Source organism: Dendrobates tinctorius, unplaced genomic scaffold (assembly GCF_039654945.1).
Source record: "Dendrobates tinctorius isolate UK_male_01 unplaced genomic scaffold, ASM3965494v1 ptg000030l, whole genome shotgun sequence".
In the NCBI taxonomy this organism is placed as follows: Eukaryota; Metazoa; Chordata; class Amphibia; order Anura; family Dendrobatidae; genus Dendrobates; species Dendrobates tinctorius.
Window position 1 is genome coordinate 46,599,526 of NW_027361698.1, and position 18,322 is coordinate 46,617,847.

At 45.8% G+C, this 18,322-nt stretch overlaps 1 protein-coding gene across 9 annotated transcripts in view; it reads right to left on the minus strand.

Moving 5' to 3' along the window:
- SCLT1 (sodium channel and clathrin linker 1) overlaps nt 1-18,322 on the minus strand; it is a 312,009-nt gene that overhangs the window by 111,803 nt on the left and 181,884 nt on the right. For all 9 annotated transcript variants that reach the window (XR_012231549.1, XM_073572082.1, XM_073572079.1 and 6 more), the window contains one exon: nt 248-322. Coding sequence is in view for 8 of the 9 variants with exons in the window: in XM_073572082.1 (XP_073428183.1) it covers nt 248-322 (75 nt within the window). In the remaining variant the exon portion in view is untranslated. The remainder of the gene's footprint in view (nt 1-247; nt 323-18,322) is intronic.

Here is an 18,322-nt window from a genome sequence, read left to right on the forward strand (position 1 = left end):
GCAGGACAGGGATAAGGGGGCAATGCATACCTGGCTTATACTAGAGTCAATAAGTTTACCCTGTTTTCTGTGGCAAAATTAGGTGCCTCGCTTTATACTTGGGTCAGTTTATACGCGAGTATATATGGTATATTCCCCAGTCTCTCACCATTCTTGCAAAGTTCAGTGATCAAAATTTAGCACTTTAAAAAGTTTAAAACATGTAGAGAAATAAAGACACTTCTAGAATAAAATCTTTTCTTTTTACCTTCTCCAGTTCTTCCTCTGCTGCTCGTTTGTCCCTTATGGCACGTTCAATTAGGCTCTGCTTCTCAGCACATTCCTGCGCAGAAAGAAAACAAGCGTCATCCCAACAAATAGTATAACATACAGCAGAAAGAATGCACTTTTATTTGTTCTACACACCGGCCCAACTGAATTGTAAAATTATCATATTATTTAATATTTATCATAAAAGCCTATATTGCTCATATACACAGTATTAACAGAAAACATAAGAGGCTAACATGGAATTTAGGAAACAATTATAGTTTTAGTAGGCAAAGAATGCATATAAATTCTTGTGGCATAAAAGAAGTGATAACTATTGCGTATACGATGGGGTGCGGAGCTAGGGGGGATCATTCAAGTAAGGATCTTTGCGTTTTGGGGTGACTGGTGTGTGTGTAAAAAAAAAAAAAAAGCTGATTTGATGGATGACACTATTTTTTTTATTTAGTTGCTCTAGCTCACCTGCTTTTTATACCAAGCTATACTTTAACTTTCCTGAGTTAAAGATTCAGTGGGGGCCCTCACCCTACAGAACTCAAACTGAATCTGTCATGTGAAAAAAATGCTATTGACCTGCAGATATTGGGGTTAATCTGCAATTAATAGCATTCTAATCCTCAGCCCTGAAAGCCCAGCTGGCAGGAGGAAATGAACTTTATTTCTTCAGGGAGTCTCTGGCTTCCAGTCATGGAGATGTAACTGGCGAGACTTGACAGCTGACTCAACACTGATGCTGTGCCAAGCCGGCTGTCAGTCAGTGCCGGGGTGCGGTTACAGCTGCGGCTCACTGTGTATGGATCAGAGACTGAAACTGCTTTGGCTGCGCCTCAATGACTGAAAGCCCGAGGCTGCTGGAATGAATAAAGTTCATTTCTTCCCAACAGCAGGGCTTTCAGTGCTGTGACAGCAATGCTTTACAATGCCATTAACGCTATATCTGTAGGTTAATAGTGTTTTTCACATGACAGGTTCCCTTTCGTTTTAAGCTATGCATAAATCTATAATATAAGACACTTTGTAATAAAATGTATAAGAGAAATCAGCTTTTTTTCTTCCACTCATGAGCCACTTTTCTCCTTCCCTCTGCCTCCTGAACTCACCATCCACTCTGAAATACACACACATTCATCTTGTTCAAAGAAAGCTGCCAGTTCACTGATGTGTTAGATTACACAGTGTATTAAACGCTATGGAGAGAGCAGGCAGGTACAAACAGATCATGCTGCAGCTTTCTCCATATGTATATCGCGCCAGAGCTCAATGTACAGACACAAAGCTCAGTACTGCAGCATAGTAACCTGCATGCTGCCACCACTTTGGTCAGCGTGCTACAGAGAAACAAGAGCGGAAATTCATCTCTCAGTGTGCTGTGTATGGGAGACATCATACCAGTAGATCCCAATCCACTAGGTCACAGACAACTGAAAACAAAAGAGTGCTTACATAGGGGAAACTGGTGAAAAATGCAGGATATAAATCAAGCAATCACCAGAAACAGAGCTATCCTTCATGTACACATATATAACAGCTTATTCTGAAAGGTTACCTGAAGCAACATGTAGGCCAGGGGTCTCAAACTCGCGGACCGCGGGTCAACTGGGGCCCTCGGGACAATAGTTTGCGGCCCTCACCTCGGCCGGGATCACACATGCGAGAAATCCCAGTCACACGTAGTACCACGTAGTACCGCCCATTAAGGTCATGAATATGGACGCCACTCCACTCTCATAGGCGTGGTGCCCATATTCATGAGCTTAATGAGCGGTACCACGTGACGTGTGACCGCGCGCTCATACAGGAAGATGTCGGCGCTGGACCGTTGGAGCTGCAGCAGGAGGAGGTGAGTATGATTATGGCTAGACAGTCACAACAGCCTGCTGTCAGCAAGCAAGGCGTATGAGTCACACTCACAACACATGCAGCAGGAGCAGCCGAACAGGGAACGGACCGCGCCACAGACTCAGGTGCGCCGGGTTCAGAATTAGCGGTGGAGCGGTGCGGTATATTGCTCTCGGAGGCGGGACATCAGCCGGCCTTATGGCGAACTTGCGCCATTACCCCGGGCTCAGAAGTGGAGGCGGCCGCGAAAATTGCTGCTCAGCGGGACAAAAAAAAAAGCGTAAAAGACGCATCGGCTAACACTGAAACAGTGACACCAAGTGGAATTATCTATTATACAGACCCAAACATGTCTTTTTCAAAGCCTCCAGTGAAGAGAAAGGTTGGTGATGAGCACAGACAATGTCAGGAAACGTGGGAAGTGCAATATTTCTTTGTTGAGCACAGGGGCATCCCGACGTGTCTTATTTGCACAGAGTTGCAGTGCACAAAGAATACAATTTGAAACGTCATTACATAACTAGACATGCTGAGGAGTATGCAAAATACCAGGGAGATGAAAGAGCCAACCGGGTTGCTAATCTTAAAAAATATCTACTGAGGCAACAAGATTTCTTTAAGAAAGCAACCAAAGAGAATGATGCAGCAGTCGAAGCTAGCTACGTGGTTAGTGAGATGATTGCTAAAGCAGGAAAGCCATTCAAAGAAGGTGAATTTGTAAAAAAGGGCATATTACAGGCTGCAAGTATTGTCTGTCCAGAAAAGAAAGGTCAGTTTAGCAACATCAGCCTTTCTGCCAACACCGTAGCAGAGCGTATTTCTGACCTGTCAAGTGACATTTATAATCAACTGTGTGAGAAAGCAAAATGTTTCCGTGTATACTCAGTCGCTCTTGATGAGACCACAGACATCACCGACACTGCCCAGCTCGCAATCTGTGTCCGTGGTGTTGATGACAATTTTGAAGTCATAGAGGAGTTGCTCACAGTGATTCCAATGCATGGCCAGACCACCGCTCAGGAGATATTTCACCAGCTGTGTGATGCCATTGAGAATGCCGGTTTACCTTGGAGGAGGTTTGTTGGAATAACAACTGATGGAGCGCCATCAATGACAGGGAGGAAAAATGGACTGGTGGCACTTGTTAAAAAAAAAACTGGAAGAGGAAGGTGTGGAGGAGGTCATTGCTCTGCACTGCATTATCCATCAGCAGGCCCTTTGCAGCAAATGCCTGAAGTCTGACAATGTGATGTCTTTCGTTGTGAAATGCATCAACCAAATCAGATCCAGGAGCTTAAACCACAGGTTTCGTGCTTTTTTTTTTTTTTTTTTTTTTTTTTAGAGGAAATGGAGTCAGAATATGGGGCTGTGCTCTACTTCACCGAGGTACGTTGGCTCAGCAGGGGAAACATATTGAGATTTTTTGAGTTGAGAGCGGAAGTGAAAGCCTTCATGGAGAAAGATGGGGCTGCTGTTCCTGTGCTAAGTGATCCAAAATGGCTCATGGACTTAGCGTTTTTGTTGATATCACACATGAGCTTAATGTACTGAACGTGAGAGCATTCTCTACAAAACTTATGTTATGGAAAGCCCAGCTTTCGCAGACAAACCTTTGCCATTTCCCATCATGCAAGGCACTCATGGAAGTAGGCACACCATTCAGTGGTGAGGAGTATATGGATGTCATTTTGAAGCTACAGGAGGAATTTGATCACAGATTTGCAGACTTCAAGACGCACAGAGCCACATTTCAAATTTTTGCGGACCCCTTCTCCTTTGATGTGCAAGATGCCCCTCCTGTGCTTGAAATGGGGCTCATTGACCTGCAGTGCAACTCTGAACTCAAAGCCAAGTTCAGGGAGGTGAGTGGAAAAGTAGACAAGCTCGGGCATTTTTTGAGAGACTTGCCCCCCAGCTTCCCTGAGCTTTCCCGAATGTTCAAGCGGACCATGTGTCTTTTTGGGAGCACATACTTTTGCGAAAAGCTCTTCTCTACCTTGAACTTCAATAAGTCCAAGTACAGGTCCAAACTTACTGATGAGCATATTCAAGCCCTACTGAGGGTCTCAACTGCTTCGTCCCTTAAGCCAAACGTGGCTCGGCTATGCGAGAGTAAGCGCTGCCAGATCTCTAGCAGCAAGAAGTAGGCAGAATAAGCCATGTTCAAAACAGTTTATGTTCAATGTTCCATTCATGTTCAGAAAGTTAAATATTAAAGAACTGTTAATACAGACATCTGAATAAGAATTACATTTCTCTAGTCAGCAACTATATGTGGTTTCTTCAGTCTTCTATATCTGCTGTATTATTATCATTTTAATTTTATTTATTTATTACTGATTGATTTAGTTTTTTCTTATGATTTTGTTAATTTATTTTTTAACACAAAATTTAAGATGAAAAAATAAAGACATTTGATAACATTGGAATGCTTTTGTAAGAGTTTTTCTTGTGGAAAACCTGATGCGGCCCAGCCTCACCCAGATTCCACCTCCAGCGGCCCCCGGGTAAATTGAGTTTGAGACCCCTGATGTAGGCAAAGCATCTAATCGCTACTGCGCATGCGCCGGTATTTTTCCCGGCGTCTATGACCCGGAAGTCTTCATCTGCCTGAGAGACGCTCTTCCTGGACACTAGATCATTGAGGAATGCCCTGAGCAGAGCGCAAACACCGGACCCTGAGAAAGAAAATCATCTCCTCAGGGTCCGGTGTTTGCGCTCTGCTCAGAGCTTTCCTCAGGTATCCGGCGTCCAGGAAGAGTCTCTCAGGCAGATGAAGACTTCCGGGTCATAAACGCTGGGAAAAATACCGGCGCATGCGCAGTAGCGGTTATATGCTTTGCCCACATTTGGGCAAAGCATACTGCGCAAGTGGCCTTATGAATGCGCAGGTGCGAATAAACAATGCCATCTGTTAGATGCACAGAAGAAATTATGTCAAGCAAGTCAAGGTGGGGGGAGAATAAGCCACACCCATCTGACCGGACCGCGGCGATTTCCAGAAATCTGGAGAGTGATAACAAAGGTATTTATGCATCAAAGGTGCGGGGACAGGGGGAAAAAAAGACAACTATAATACTTAGGCAACACAAAAGCCCAGCTGGCAGGAGGAAATGAACTTTATTTCTTCAGGGAGTCTCTGGCTTCCAGTCATGGAGATGTAACTGGCGAGACTTGACAGCTGACTCAACACTGATGCTGTGCCAAGCCGGCTGTCAGTCAGTGCCGGGGTGCGGTTACAGCTGCGGCTCACTGTGTATGGATCAGAGACTGAAACTGCTTTGGCTGCGCCTCAATGACTGAAAGCCCGAGGCTGCTGGAATGAATAAAGTTCATTTCTTCCCAACAGCAGGGCTTTCAGTGCTGTGACAGCAATGCTTTACAATGCCATTAACGCTATATCTGTAGGTTAATAGTGTTTTTCACATGACAGGTTCCCTTTCGTTTTAAGCTATGCATAAATCTATAATATAAGACACTTTGTAATAAAATGTATAAGAGAAATCAGCTTTTTTTCTTCCACTCATGAGCCACTTTTCTCCTTCCCTCTGCCTCCTGAACTCACCATCCACTCTGAAATACACACACATTCATCTTGTTCAAAGAAAGCTGCCAGTTCACTGATGTGTTAGATTACACAGTGTATTAAACGCTATGGAGAGAGCAGGCAGGTACAAACAGATCATGCTGCAGCTTTCTCCATATGTATATCGCGCCAGAGCTCAATGTACAGACACAAAGCTCAGTACTGCAGCATAGTAACCTGCATGCTGCCACCACTTTGGTCAGCGTGCTACAGAGAAACAAGAGCGGAAATTCATCTCTCAGTGTGCTGTGTATGGGAGACATCATACCAGTAGATCCCAATCCACTAGGTCACAGACAACTGAAAACAAAAGAGTGCTTACATAGGGGAAACTGGTGAAAAATGCAGGATATAAATCAAGCAATCACCAGAAACAGAGCTATCCTTCATGTACACATATATAACAGCTTATTCTGAAAGGTTACCTGAAGCAACATGTAGGCCAGGGGTCTCAAACTCGCGGACCGCGGGTCAACTGGGGCCCTCGGGACAATAGTTTGCGGCCCTCACCTCGGCCGGGATCACACATGCGAGAAATCCCAGTCACACGTAGTACCACGTAGTACCGCCCATTAAGGTCATGAATATGGACGCCACTCCACTCTCATAGGCGTGGTGCCCATATTCATGAGCTTAATGAGCGGTACCACGTGACGTGTGACCGCGCGCTCATACAGGAAGATGTCGGTGCTGGACCGTTGGAGCTGCAGCAGGAGGAGGTGAGTATGATTATGGCTAGACAGTCACAACAGCCTGCTGTCAGCAAGCAAGGCGTATGAGTCACACTCACAACACATGCAGCAGGAGCAGCCGAACAGGGAACGGACCGCGCCACAGACTCAGGTGCGCCGGGTTCAGAATTAGCGGTGGAGCGGTGCGGTATATTGCTCTCGGAGGCGGGACATCAGCCGGCCTTATGGCGAACTTGCGCCATTACCCCGGGCTCAGAAGTGGAGGCGGCCGCGAAAATTGCTGCTCAGCGGGACAAAAAAAAAAGCGTAAAAGACGCATCAGCTAACACTGAAACAGTGACACCAAGTGGAATTATCTATTATACAGACCCAAACATGTCTTTTTCAAAGCCTCCAGTGAAGAGAAAGGTTGGTGATGAGCACAGACAATGTCAGGAAACGTGGGAAGTGCAATATTTCTTTGTTGAGCACAGGGGCATCCCGACGTGTCTTATTTGCACAGAGTTGCAGTGCACAAAGAATACAATTTGAAACGTCATTACATAACTAGACATGCTGAGGAGTATGCAAAATACCAGGGAGATGAAAGAGCCAACCGGGTTGCTAATCTTAAAAAATATCTACTGAGGCAACAAGATTTCTTTAAGAAAGCAACCAAAGAGAATGATGCAGCAGTCGAAGCTAGCTACGTGGTTAGTGAGATGATTGCTAAAGCAGGAAAGCCATTCAAAGAAGGTGAATTTGTAAAAAAGGGCATATTACAGGCTGCAAGTATTGTCTGTCCAGAAAAGAAAGGTCAGTTTAGCAACATCAGCCTTTCTGCCAACACCGTAGCAGAGCGTATTTCTGACCTGTCAAGTGACATTTATAATCAACTGTGTGAGAAAGCAAAATGTTTCCGTGTATACTCAGTCGCTCTTGATGAGACCACAGACATCACCGACACTGCCCAGCTCGCAATCTGTGTCCGTGGTGTTGATGACAATTTTGAAGTCATAGAGGAGTTGCTCACAGTGATTCCAATGCATGGCCAGACCACCGCTCAGGAGATATTTCACCAGCTGTGTGATGCCATTGAGAATGCCGGTTTACCTTGGAGGAGGTTTGTTGGAATAACAACTGATGGAGCGCCATCAATGACAGGGAGGAAAAATGGACTGGTGGCACTTGTTAAAAAAAAAACTGGAAGAGGAAGGTGTGGAGGAGGTCATTGCTCTGCACTGCATTATCCATCAGCAGGGCCTTTGCAGCAAATGCCTGAAGTCTGACAATGTGATGTCTTTCGTTGTGAAATGCATCAACCAAATCAGATCCAGGAGCTTAAACCACAGGTTTCGTGCTTTTTTTTTTTTTTAGAGGAAATGGAGTCAGAATATGGGGCTGTGCTCTACTTCACCGAGGTACGTTGGCTCAGCAGGGGAAACATATTGAGATTTTTTGAGTTGAGAGCGGAAGTGAAAGCCTTCATGGAGAAAGATGGGGCTGCTGTTCCTGTGCTAAGTGATCCAAAATGGCTCATGGACTTAGCGTTTTTGTTGATATCACACATGAGCTTAATGTACTGAACGTGAGAGCATTCTCTACAAAACTTATGTTATGGAAAGCCCAGCTTTCGCAGACAAACCTTTGCCATTTCCCATCATGCAAGGCACTCATGGAAGTAGGCACACCATTCAGTGGTGAGGAGTATATGGATGTCATTTTGAAGCTACAGGAGGAATTTGATCACAGATTTGCAGACTTCAAGACGCACAGAGCCACATTTCAAATTTTTGCGGACCCCTTCTCCTTTGATGTGCAAGATGCCCCTCCTGTGCTTGAAATGGGGCTCATTGACCTGCAGTGCAACTCTGAACTCAAAGCCAAGTTCAGGGAGGTGAGTGGAAAAGTAGACAAGCTCGGGCATTTTTTGAGAGACTTGCCCCCCAGCTTCCCTGAGCTTTCCCGAATGTTCAAGCGGACCATGTGTCTTTTTGGGAGCACATACTTTTGCGAAAAGCTCTTCTCTACCTTGAACTTCAATAAGTCCAAGTACAGGTCCAAACTTACTGATGAGCATATTCAAGCCCTACTGAGGGTCTCAACTGCTTCGTCCCTTAAGCCAAACGTGGCTCGGCTATGCGAGAGTAAGCGCTGCCAGATCTCTAGCAGCAAGAAGTAGGCAGAATAAGCCATGTTCAAAACAGTTTATGTTCAATGTTCCATTCATGTTCAGAAAGTTAAATATTAAAGAACTGTTAATACAGACATCTGAATAAGAATTACATTTCTCTAGTCAGCAACTATATGTGGTTTCTTCAGTCTTCTATATCTGCTGTATTATTATCATTTTCATTTTATTTATTTATTACTGATTGATTTAGTTTTTTCTTATGATTTTGTTAATTTATTTTTTAACACAAAATTTAAGATGAAAAAATAAAGACATTTGATAACATTGGAATGCTTTTGTAAGAGTTTTTCTTGTGGAAAACCTGATGCGGCCCAGCCTCACCCAGATTCCACCTCCAGCGGCCCCCGGGTAAATTGAGTTTGAGACCCCTGATGTAGGCAAAGCATCTAATCGCTACTGCGCATGCGCCGGTATTTTTCCCGGCGTCTATGACCCGGAAGTCTTCATCTGCCTGAGAGACGCTCTTCCTGGACACTAGATCATTGAGGAATGCCCTGAGCAGAGCGCAAACACCGGACCCTGAGAAAGAAAATCATCTCCTCAGGGTCCGGTGTTTGCGCTCTGCTCAGAGCTTTCCTCAGGTATCCGGCGTCCAGGAAGAGTCTCTCAGGCAGATGAAGACTTCCGGGTCATAAACGCTGGGAAAAATACCGGCGCATGCGCAGTAGCGGTTATATGCTTTGCCCACATTTGGGCAAAGCATACTGCGCAAGTGGCCTTATGAATGCGCAGGTGCGAATAAACAATGCCATCTGTTAGATGCACAGAAGAAATTATGTCAAGCAAGTCAAGGTGGGGGGAGAATAAGCCACACCCATCTGACCGGACCGCGGCGATTTCCAGAAATCTGGAGAGTGATAACAAAGGTATTTATGCATCAAAGGTGCGGGGACAGGGGGAAAAAAAGACAACTATAATACTTAGGCAACACAAAAGCCCAGCTGGCAGGAGGAAATGAACTTTATTTCTTCAGGGAGTCTCTGGCTTCCAGTCATGGAGATGTAACTGGCGAGACTTGACAGCTGACTCAACACTGATGCTGTGCCAAGCCGGCTGTCAGTCAGTGCCGGGGTGCGGTTACAGCTGCGGCTCACTGTGTATGGATCAGAGACTGAAACTGCTTTGGCTGCGCCTCAATGACTGAAAGCCCGAGGCTGCTGGAATGAATAAAGTTCATTTCTTCCCAACAGCAGGGCTTTCAGTGCTGTGACAGCAATGCTTTACAATGCCATTAACGCTATATCTGTAGGTTAATAGTGTTTTTCACATGACAGGTTCCCTTTCGTTTTAAGCTATGCATAAATCTATAATATAAGACACTTTGTAATAAAATGTATAAGAGAAATCAGCTTTTTTTCTTCCACTCATGAGCCACTTTTCTCCTTCCCTCTGCCTCCTGAACTCACCATCCACTCTGAAATACACACACATTCATCTTGTTCAAAGAAAGCTGCCAGTTCACTGATGTGTTAGATTACACAGTGTATTAAACGCTATGGAGAGAGCAGGCAGGTACAAACAGATCATGCTGCAGCTTTCTCCATATGTATATCGCGCCAGAGCTCAATGTACAGACACAAAGCTCAGTACTGCAGCATAGTAACCTGCATGCTGCCACCACTTTGGTCAGCGTGCTACAGAGAAACAAGAGCGGAAATTCATCTCTCAGTGTGCTGTGTATGGGAGACATCATACCAGTAGATCCCAATCCACTAGGTCACAGACAACTGAAAACAAAAGAGTGCTTACATAGGGGAAACTGGTGAAAAATGCAGGATATAAATCAAGCAATCACCAGAAACAGAGCTATCCTTCATGTACACATATATAACAGCTTATTCTGAAAGGTTACCTGAAGCAACATGTAGGCCAGGGGTCTCAAACTCGCGGACCGCGGGTCAACTGGGGCCCTCGGGACAATAGTTTGCGGCCCTCACCTCGGCCGGGATCACACATGCGAGAAATCCCAGTCACACGTAGTACCACGTAGTACCGCCCATTAAGGTCATGAATATGGACGCCACTCCACTCTCATAGGCGTGGTGCCCATATTCATGAGCTTAATGAGCGGTACCACGTGACGTGTGACCGCGCGCTCATACAGGAAGATGTCGGCGCTGGACCGTTGGAGCTGCAGCAGGAGGAGGTGAGTATGATTATGGCTAGACAGTCACAACAGCCTGCTGTCAGCAAGCAAGGCGTATGAGTCACACTCACAACACATGCAGCAGGAGCAGCCGAACAGGGAACGGACCGCGCCACAGACTCAGGTGCGCCGGGTTCAGAATTAGCGGTGGAGCGGTGCGGTATATTGCTCTCGGAGGCGGGACATCAGCCGGCCTTATGGCGAACTTGCGCCATTACCCCGGGCTCAGAAGTGGAGGCGGCCGCGAAAATTGCTGCTCAGCGGGACAAAAAAAAAAGCGTAAAAGACGCATCAGCTAACACTGAAACAGTGACACCAAGTGGAATTATCTATTATACAGACCCAAACATGTCTTTTTCAAAGCCTCCAGTGAAGAGAAAGGTTGGTGATGAGCACAGACAATGTCAGGAAACGTGGGAAGTGCAATATTTCTTTGTTGAGCACAGGGGCATCCCGACGTGTCTTATTTGCACAGAGTTGCAGTGCACAAAGAATACAATTTGAAACGTCATTACATAACTAGACATGCTGAGGAGTATGCAAAATACCAGGGAGATGAAAGAGCCAACCGGGTTGCTAATCTTAAAAAATATCTACTGAGGCAACAAGATTTCTTTAAGAAAGCAACCAAAGAGAATGATGCAGCAGTCGAAGCTAGCTACGTGGTTAGTGAGATGATTGCTAAAGCAGGAAAGCCATTCAAAGAAGGTGAATTTGTAAAAAAGGGCATATTACAGGCTGCAAGTATTGTCTGTCCAGAAAAGAAAGGTCAGTTTAGCAACATCAGCCTTTCTGCCAACACCGTAGCAGAGCGTATTTCTGACCTGTCAAGTGACATTTATAATCAACTGTGTGAGAAAGCAAAATGTTTCCGTGTATACTCAGTCGCTCTTGATGAGACCACAGACATCACCGACACTGCCCAGCTCGCAATCTGTGTCTGTGGTGTTGATGACAATTTTGAAGTCATAGAGGAGTTGCTCACAGTGATTCCAATGCATGGCCAGACCACCGCTCAGGAGATATTTCACCAGCTGTGTGATGTCATTGAGAATGCCGGTTTACCTTGGAGGAGGTTTGTTGGAATAACAACTGATGGAGCGCCATCAATGACAGGGAGGAAAAATGGACTGGTGGCACTTGTTAAAAAAAAACTGGAAGAGGAAGGTGTGGAAGAGGTCATTGCTCTGCACTGCATTATCCATCAGCAGGCCCTTTGCAGCAAATGCCTGAAGTCTGACAATGTGATGTCTTTCGTTGTGAAATGCATCAACCAAATCAGATCCAGGAGCTTAAACCACAGGTTTCGTGCTTTTTTTTTTTTTTTTAGAGGAAATGGAGTCAGAATATGGGGCTGTGCTCTACTTCACTGAGGTACGTTGGCTCAGCAGGGGAAACATATTGAGATTTTTTGAGTTGAGAGCGGAAGTGAAAGCCTTCATGGAGAAAGATGGGGCTGCTGTTCCTGTGCTAAGTGATCCAAAATGGCTCATGGACTTAGCGTTTTTGTTGATATCACACATGAGCTTAATGTACTGAACGTGAGAGCATTCTCTACAAAACTTATGTTATGGAAAGCCCAGCTTTCGCAGACAAACCTTTGCCATTTCCCATCATGCAAGGCACTCATGGAAGTAGGCACACCATTCAGTGGTGAGGAGTATATGGATGTCATTTTGAAGCTACAGGAGGAATTTGATCACAGATTTGCAGACTTCAAGACGCACAGAGCCACATTTCAAATTTTTGCGGACCCCTTCTCCTTTGATGTGCAAGATGCCCCTCCTGTGCTTGAAATGGGGCTCATTGACCTGCAGTGCAACTCTGAACTCAAAGCCAAGTTCAGGGAGGTGAGTGGAAAAGTAGACAAGCTCGGGCATTTTTTGAGAGACTTGCCCCCCAGCTTCCCTGAGCTTTCCCGAATGTTCAAGCGGACCATGTGTCTTTTTGGGAGCACATACTTTTGCGAAAAGCTCTTCTCTACCTTGAACTTCAATAAGTCCAAGTACAGGTCCAAACTTACTGATGAGCATATTCAAGCCCTACTGAGGGTCTCAACTGCTTCGTCCCTTAAGCCAAACGTGGCTCGGCTATGCGAGAGTAAGCGCTGCCAGATCTCTAGCAGCAAGAAGTAGGCAGAATAAGCCATGTTCAAAACAGTTTATGTTCAATGTTCCATTCATGTTCAGAAAGTTAAATATTAAAGAACTGTTAATACAGACATCTGAATAAGAATTACATTTCTCTAGTCAGCAACTATATGTGGTTTCTTCAGTCTTCTATATCTGCTGTATTATTATCATTTTCATTTTATTTATTTATTACTGATTGATTTAGTTTTTTCTTATGATTTTGTTAATTTATTTTTTAACACAAAATTTAAGATGAAAAAATAAAGACATTTGATAACATTGGAATGCTTTTGTAAGAGTTTTTCTTGTGGAAAACCTGATGCGGCCCAGCCTCACCCAGATTCCACCTCCAGCGGCCCCCGGGTAAATTGAGTTTGAGACCCCTGATGTAGGCAAAGCATCTAATCGCTACTGCGCATGCGCCGGTATTTTTCCCGGCGTCTATGACCCGGAAGTCTTCATCTGCCTGAGAGACGCTCTTCCTGGACACTAGATCATTGAGGAATGCCCTGAGCAGAGCGCAAACACCGGACCCTGAGAAAGAAAATCATCTCCTCAGGGTCCGGTGTTTGCGCTCTGCTCAGAGCTTTCCTCAGGTATCCGGCGTTCAGGAAGAGTCTCTCAGGCAGATGAAGACTTCCGGGTCATAAACGCTGGGAAAAATACCGGCGCATGCGCAGTAGCGGTTATATGCTTTGCCCACATTTGGGCAAAGCATACTGCGCAAGCGGCCTTATGAATGCGCAGGTGCGAATAAACAATGCCATCTGTTAGATGCACAGAAGAAATTATGTCAAGCAAGTCAAGGTGGGGGGAGAATAAGCCACACCCATCTGACCGGACCGCGGCGATTTCCAGAAATCTGGAGAGTGATAACAAAGGTATTTATGCATCAAAGGTGCGGGGACAGGGGGAAAAAAAGACAACTATAATACTTAGGCAACACAAAATTGAATGATATCATTATATGATATCTCAAAAAAGGGGTGACAGATTCTCTTTAACTCGAGAATGTTGATCGACAGTGAGGATTCTCGAGTCGACCAACGTCCCTAAACTGTCAACTGACGGAATACCGCAACCCAGCCTAGAAGGCTGGCATCCGTATTTATCACCTGCCAATGGACGGGAGGGAAAGACCGACCCAGGTGAACAAGAGGGGAGGTTAGCCACCACTTGAAGGACTGTTTGGCCTGGATAGAAGGGTGAAAAGGGCAATCCAGAGAAGGTATGGACCTGTCCCACTGAAGGAGGATATCACTTTGAAGTATTCTGGAGTGGATCAGGACAAAGGGGATTGCTTCTGAAGCTGCTTACATCCTCTTTAGGACCCTCATGGTGGAGCGTAAAGACAGGAGTCAGTGTTCTAACAGAGAGAGAATTCACTGCTGGAGGGTCGTTCTTTTCCCTTCAGGGAGAAAGACCCTCGATCGACTGGTGTCGAGCAGCATGCCTAAGAACTTTAGGCGCTGAGTTGGCGTAAGGCAGGATTTTTTCCTGTTGATACACCACCCAAAACGGGACAGAATGTCGAGGATAACGGATATGTTCTCCTGAGCCTTGACGAGAATATTGTCGAGATACGGGACAAGCACTATGCCCCTGACCCTTAAAAAGGCCATTAGTGCTGCCATAATCTTTGTGAATACCCTGGGGGCCGTTGCCAGACCAAATGTTAGGGCCACAATCTGGAAATGATCCTGCTGGACAGCGAAGCTCAGGAATTTCTGATGTCCCGGAAAATGGGGACGTGCAGGTAGGCGTCCTGAATGTCTATGGAGCACAGGAACTCCTGTTCCTCTATAGAAGCAATCACTGAGCGGATTGACTCCATTCTGAAATGACGTACAGTTGTGGCCAAAAGTATTGACACTTCTGCAATTCTGTCAGATAATACTCAGTTTCTTCCTGAAAATGATTGCAAACACAAATTCTTTGGTATTATTATCTTCATTTAATTTGTCTTAAATGAAAAAACACAAAAAGAATTGTCCTAAAGCCAAATTGGATATAATTCCACACCAAACATAAAAAGAGGGTGGACAAAAGTATTGGCACTGTTCGAAAAATCATGTGATGCTTCTCTAATTTGTGTAATTAACAGCACCTGTAAGTTACCTGTGGCACCTAACAGGTGTTGGCAATAACTAAATCACACTTGCAGCCAGTTGACATGGATTAAAGTTGACTCAACCTCTGTCCTGTGTCCTTGTGTGTACCACATTGAGCATGGAGAAAAGAAAGAAGACCAAAGAACTGTCTGAGGACTTGAGAAACCAAATTGTGAGGAAGCATGAGCAATCTCAAGGCTACAAGTCCATCTCCAAAGACCTGAATGTTCCTGTGTCTACCGTGCGCAGTGTCATCAACAAGTTTAAAGCCCATGGCACTGTGGCTAACCTCCCTAGATGTGGACGGAAAAGAAAAATTGACAGAGATTTCAACGCAAGATTGTGCGGATGTTGGATAAAGAACCTCGACTAACATCCAAACAAGTTCAAGCTGCCCTGCAGTCTGAGGGTACAACAGTGTCAACCCGTACTATCCGTCGGCGTCTGAATGAAAAGGGACTGTATGGTAGGAGACCCAGGAAGACCCCACTTCTTACCTTGAGACATAAAAAAGCCAGGCTGGAGTTTGCCAAAACTTACCTGAAAAAGCCTAAAACGTTTTGGAAGAATGTTCTCTGGTCAGATGAGACAAAAGTAGAGCTTTTTGGGCAAAGGCATCAACATAGAGTTTGCAGGAGAAAAAAAGAGGCATTCAAAGAAAAGAACACTGTCCCTACAGTCAAACATGGCGGAGGTTCCCTGATGTTTTGGGGTTGCTTTGCTGCCTCTGGCACTGGACTGCTTGACCGTGTGCATGGCATTATGAAGTCTGAAAACTACCAACAAATTTTGCAGCATAATGTAGGGCCCAGGGTGAGAAAGCTGGGTCTCCCTCAGAGGTCATGGGTCTTCCAGCAGGACAATGACCCAAAACACACTTCAAAAAGCACTAGAAAATGGTTTGAGAGAAAGCACTGAAGACTTCTAAGGTGGCCAGCAATGAGTCCAGACCTGAATCCCATAGAACATCTGTGGAGAGATCTAAAAATGGCAGTTTGGAGAAGGCACCATTCAAATATCAGGGACCTGGAGCAGTTTGCCAAAGAATAATGGTCTAAAATTCCAGCAGAGCATTGTAAGAAACTCAGTGATGGTTACCGGAAGCGGTTGGTTGCAGTTATTTTGGCTAAAGGTTGTGCAACCAAGTATTAGGCTGAGGGTGCCAATATTTTTGTCTGGCCCATTTTTAGAGTTTTGTGTGAAATGATCAATGTTTTCCTTTTTGCTTCATTCTCTTTTGTGTTTTTGCATTTCAGACAAAATAAAATGAAGATAATAATACCAAAGAATGTGTTTGCAATCATTTTCAAGAAGAAACTGAGTATTATCTGACAGAATTGCAGGGGTGTCAATAATTTTGGCCACAACTGTAGGTGAACCCATTTGTTTAGCATTTTGAGGTCTGGTATCGGCCGAACTGAGCCATCCTTCTTTGGTAAGATGAACAGGATTGAGTAAAAACATGCGAAACATTCATGTTCGGGAACCGGGATGATTACTCCTAAGCTGAGGAGAGAGGTAATGGCTGCAAAAAAACCTGGAGCAAGACAAGCATCTCTTGGAGGCCGGAATACGAAAAAACAGTCTCGCGGGAGCGAGTTGAAGTCTATTTTGTATCCTATGGATACCACCTCTTTTACCCAAGCGTCTTCTATCGAACTTAGCCAAATGTCTCTGAAGAAGAGAAGACGGCCGCCTAGCTTGGGAAAAAAGCTGGGATCCTTGTAAGCGTCAGGCTGAAAAGGATCTGCCTGGCCCATGCCTGGCAGATTGGCTGTGGAAGCTACGGGAACGCCATGAAGGGGTGATTCGACAGGAAACTTTCTTTTTATCCTTAGGCGCCTGCGATCTCGGTAAGCCCTGGGCATAAGCGTCTGTCGTCTGAGTACGGCGAAAGAAATGAAAAGGCTGGGCCTTTCATTTCAGGGGGTATTGACGAGACCTGTCTGAGGGAGAAGGGAGCTTGTGCCCCCGGTCGCATCTTTAGTGATTTGGTCCAACATTGGAGCAAAGAGGCGGGAGCCCTGAAAAGGCAGACCAGACCAGTAAGGGATTTTTTTGAAGATAAATCAGCTTGCCAGGCTTTTAGCCAGACAGTCCGCCGGACAGCTACCACGTTACTGGATGCATGCACTGCGCAAGATGCGGCATCCAAGGCCACTGACAGCATATACCTCCCTGCCTGTGAGATCTGGTCCGCGAGATCTGCTAGTTCTGTCGGTGGAGCCCCGGCCAAAATGCCCCGTCTAAGCTGTTTGGCCCATTTTGTAAGTGATTTAGACACCAAAGCTGAGGCAAACGCCGCACGTAATATAGCATTTGCGGCTTCGAAGGCAGATTTTGCCAAGGATTCTACCATCCTGTCGTTAGGATCCCTGAGAGCTGCCCCACCAGTGAGTGGAAGGACTGGGCTAGTAGACAGTCTCGACACTGGCGCATCCACCGAAGGGGAGGCTGCCCAGTTGGCAATGAGTTACGGAGGGAAGGATATAAGGTCCCAAAACAACTTCCTCTCTGAAACCGCCTGGTCAGATTCTCCCTCTCCCTGGCCAAAACTTCCTCAAAATCTCTGTTGGAAGCAAAGACTTTCGAGGGGGACTTGTGCAGCTTAAATGAAAACGCCTGATCAGCGGGTTTCAATGCGGAGTCCTGAATGTTAAAGGTCTCATTGACCGCGGCAATGAGGCCCAGGACCATGTCCTTGATGTCCTGGGAATGCTCTGGCCCGTACTCCGAACCCTCCTCTGAGGGTGTCTCCGATAATGCCTCTCCTGATTCCGGGGAAGAGGATCGGGATGAGGCCGATGAACTCCGGCGGTGAGATGGAGAGAGAAGGGGACCTAGGCTGGTGGTCCTGTCTGAGCCACCGATTTAGACAAGGAGGAAGCCCAACCTGGGCAAGGAACCTCACTCTCCCCTGAGGCGAAAGATGACCCCTGTGTGGCAGGCAAGGCAGCATCATCAGCCTCTTGAGATAATACAGGGGTTCTGGCAGAAAAAGTAGGGGGACTGTTCCCGCGTAGGTGATACAGTGGGTTTAGTACAGTCCAGGCACAGAGGGGAGGACCGATCTGAAGGAAGCCTGCTGGTATTACATGAGGTATATACAAAGTATTTAACAATGGTAGCAGATGAAGAGGAGGAGAAACGTGACCGTTTTCCCTTGGGCATACTGACTGACCCACTACTGATGCTAGGCGGTTAGGGGAGTAGAGAACGTGTAGAAAAAACAGTGACAACTGTAGCGACGCAACTCACGGTACTGGTGTCCTGTGTCCCCGGCACCTCCATCAGGAGGGCCAGCTGGATTCCGGTTCAGACAAAAACACCACAGACTGCCGAAGAGAGAGAGTGAGAGAAACGTGGACAGCAG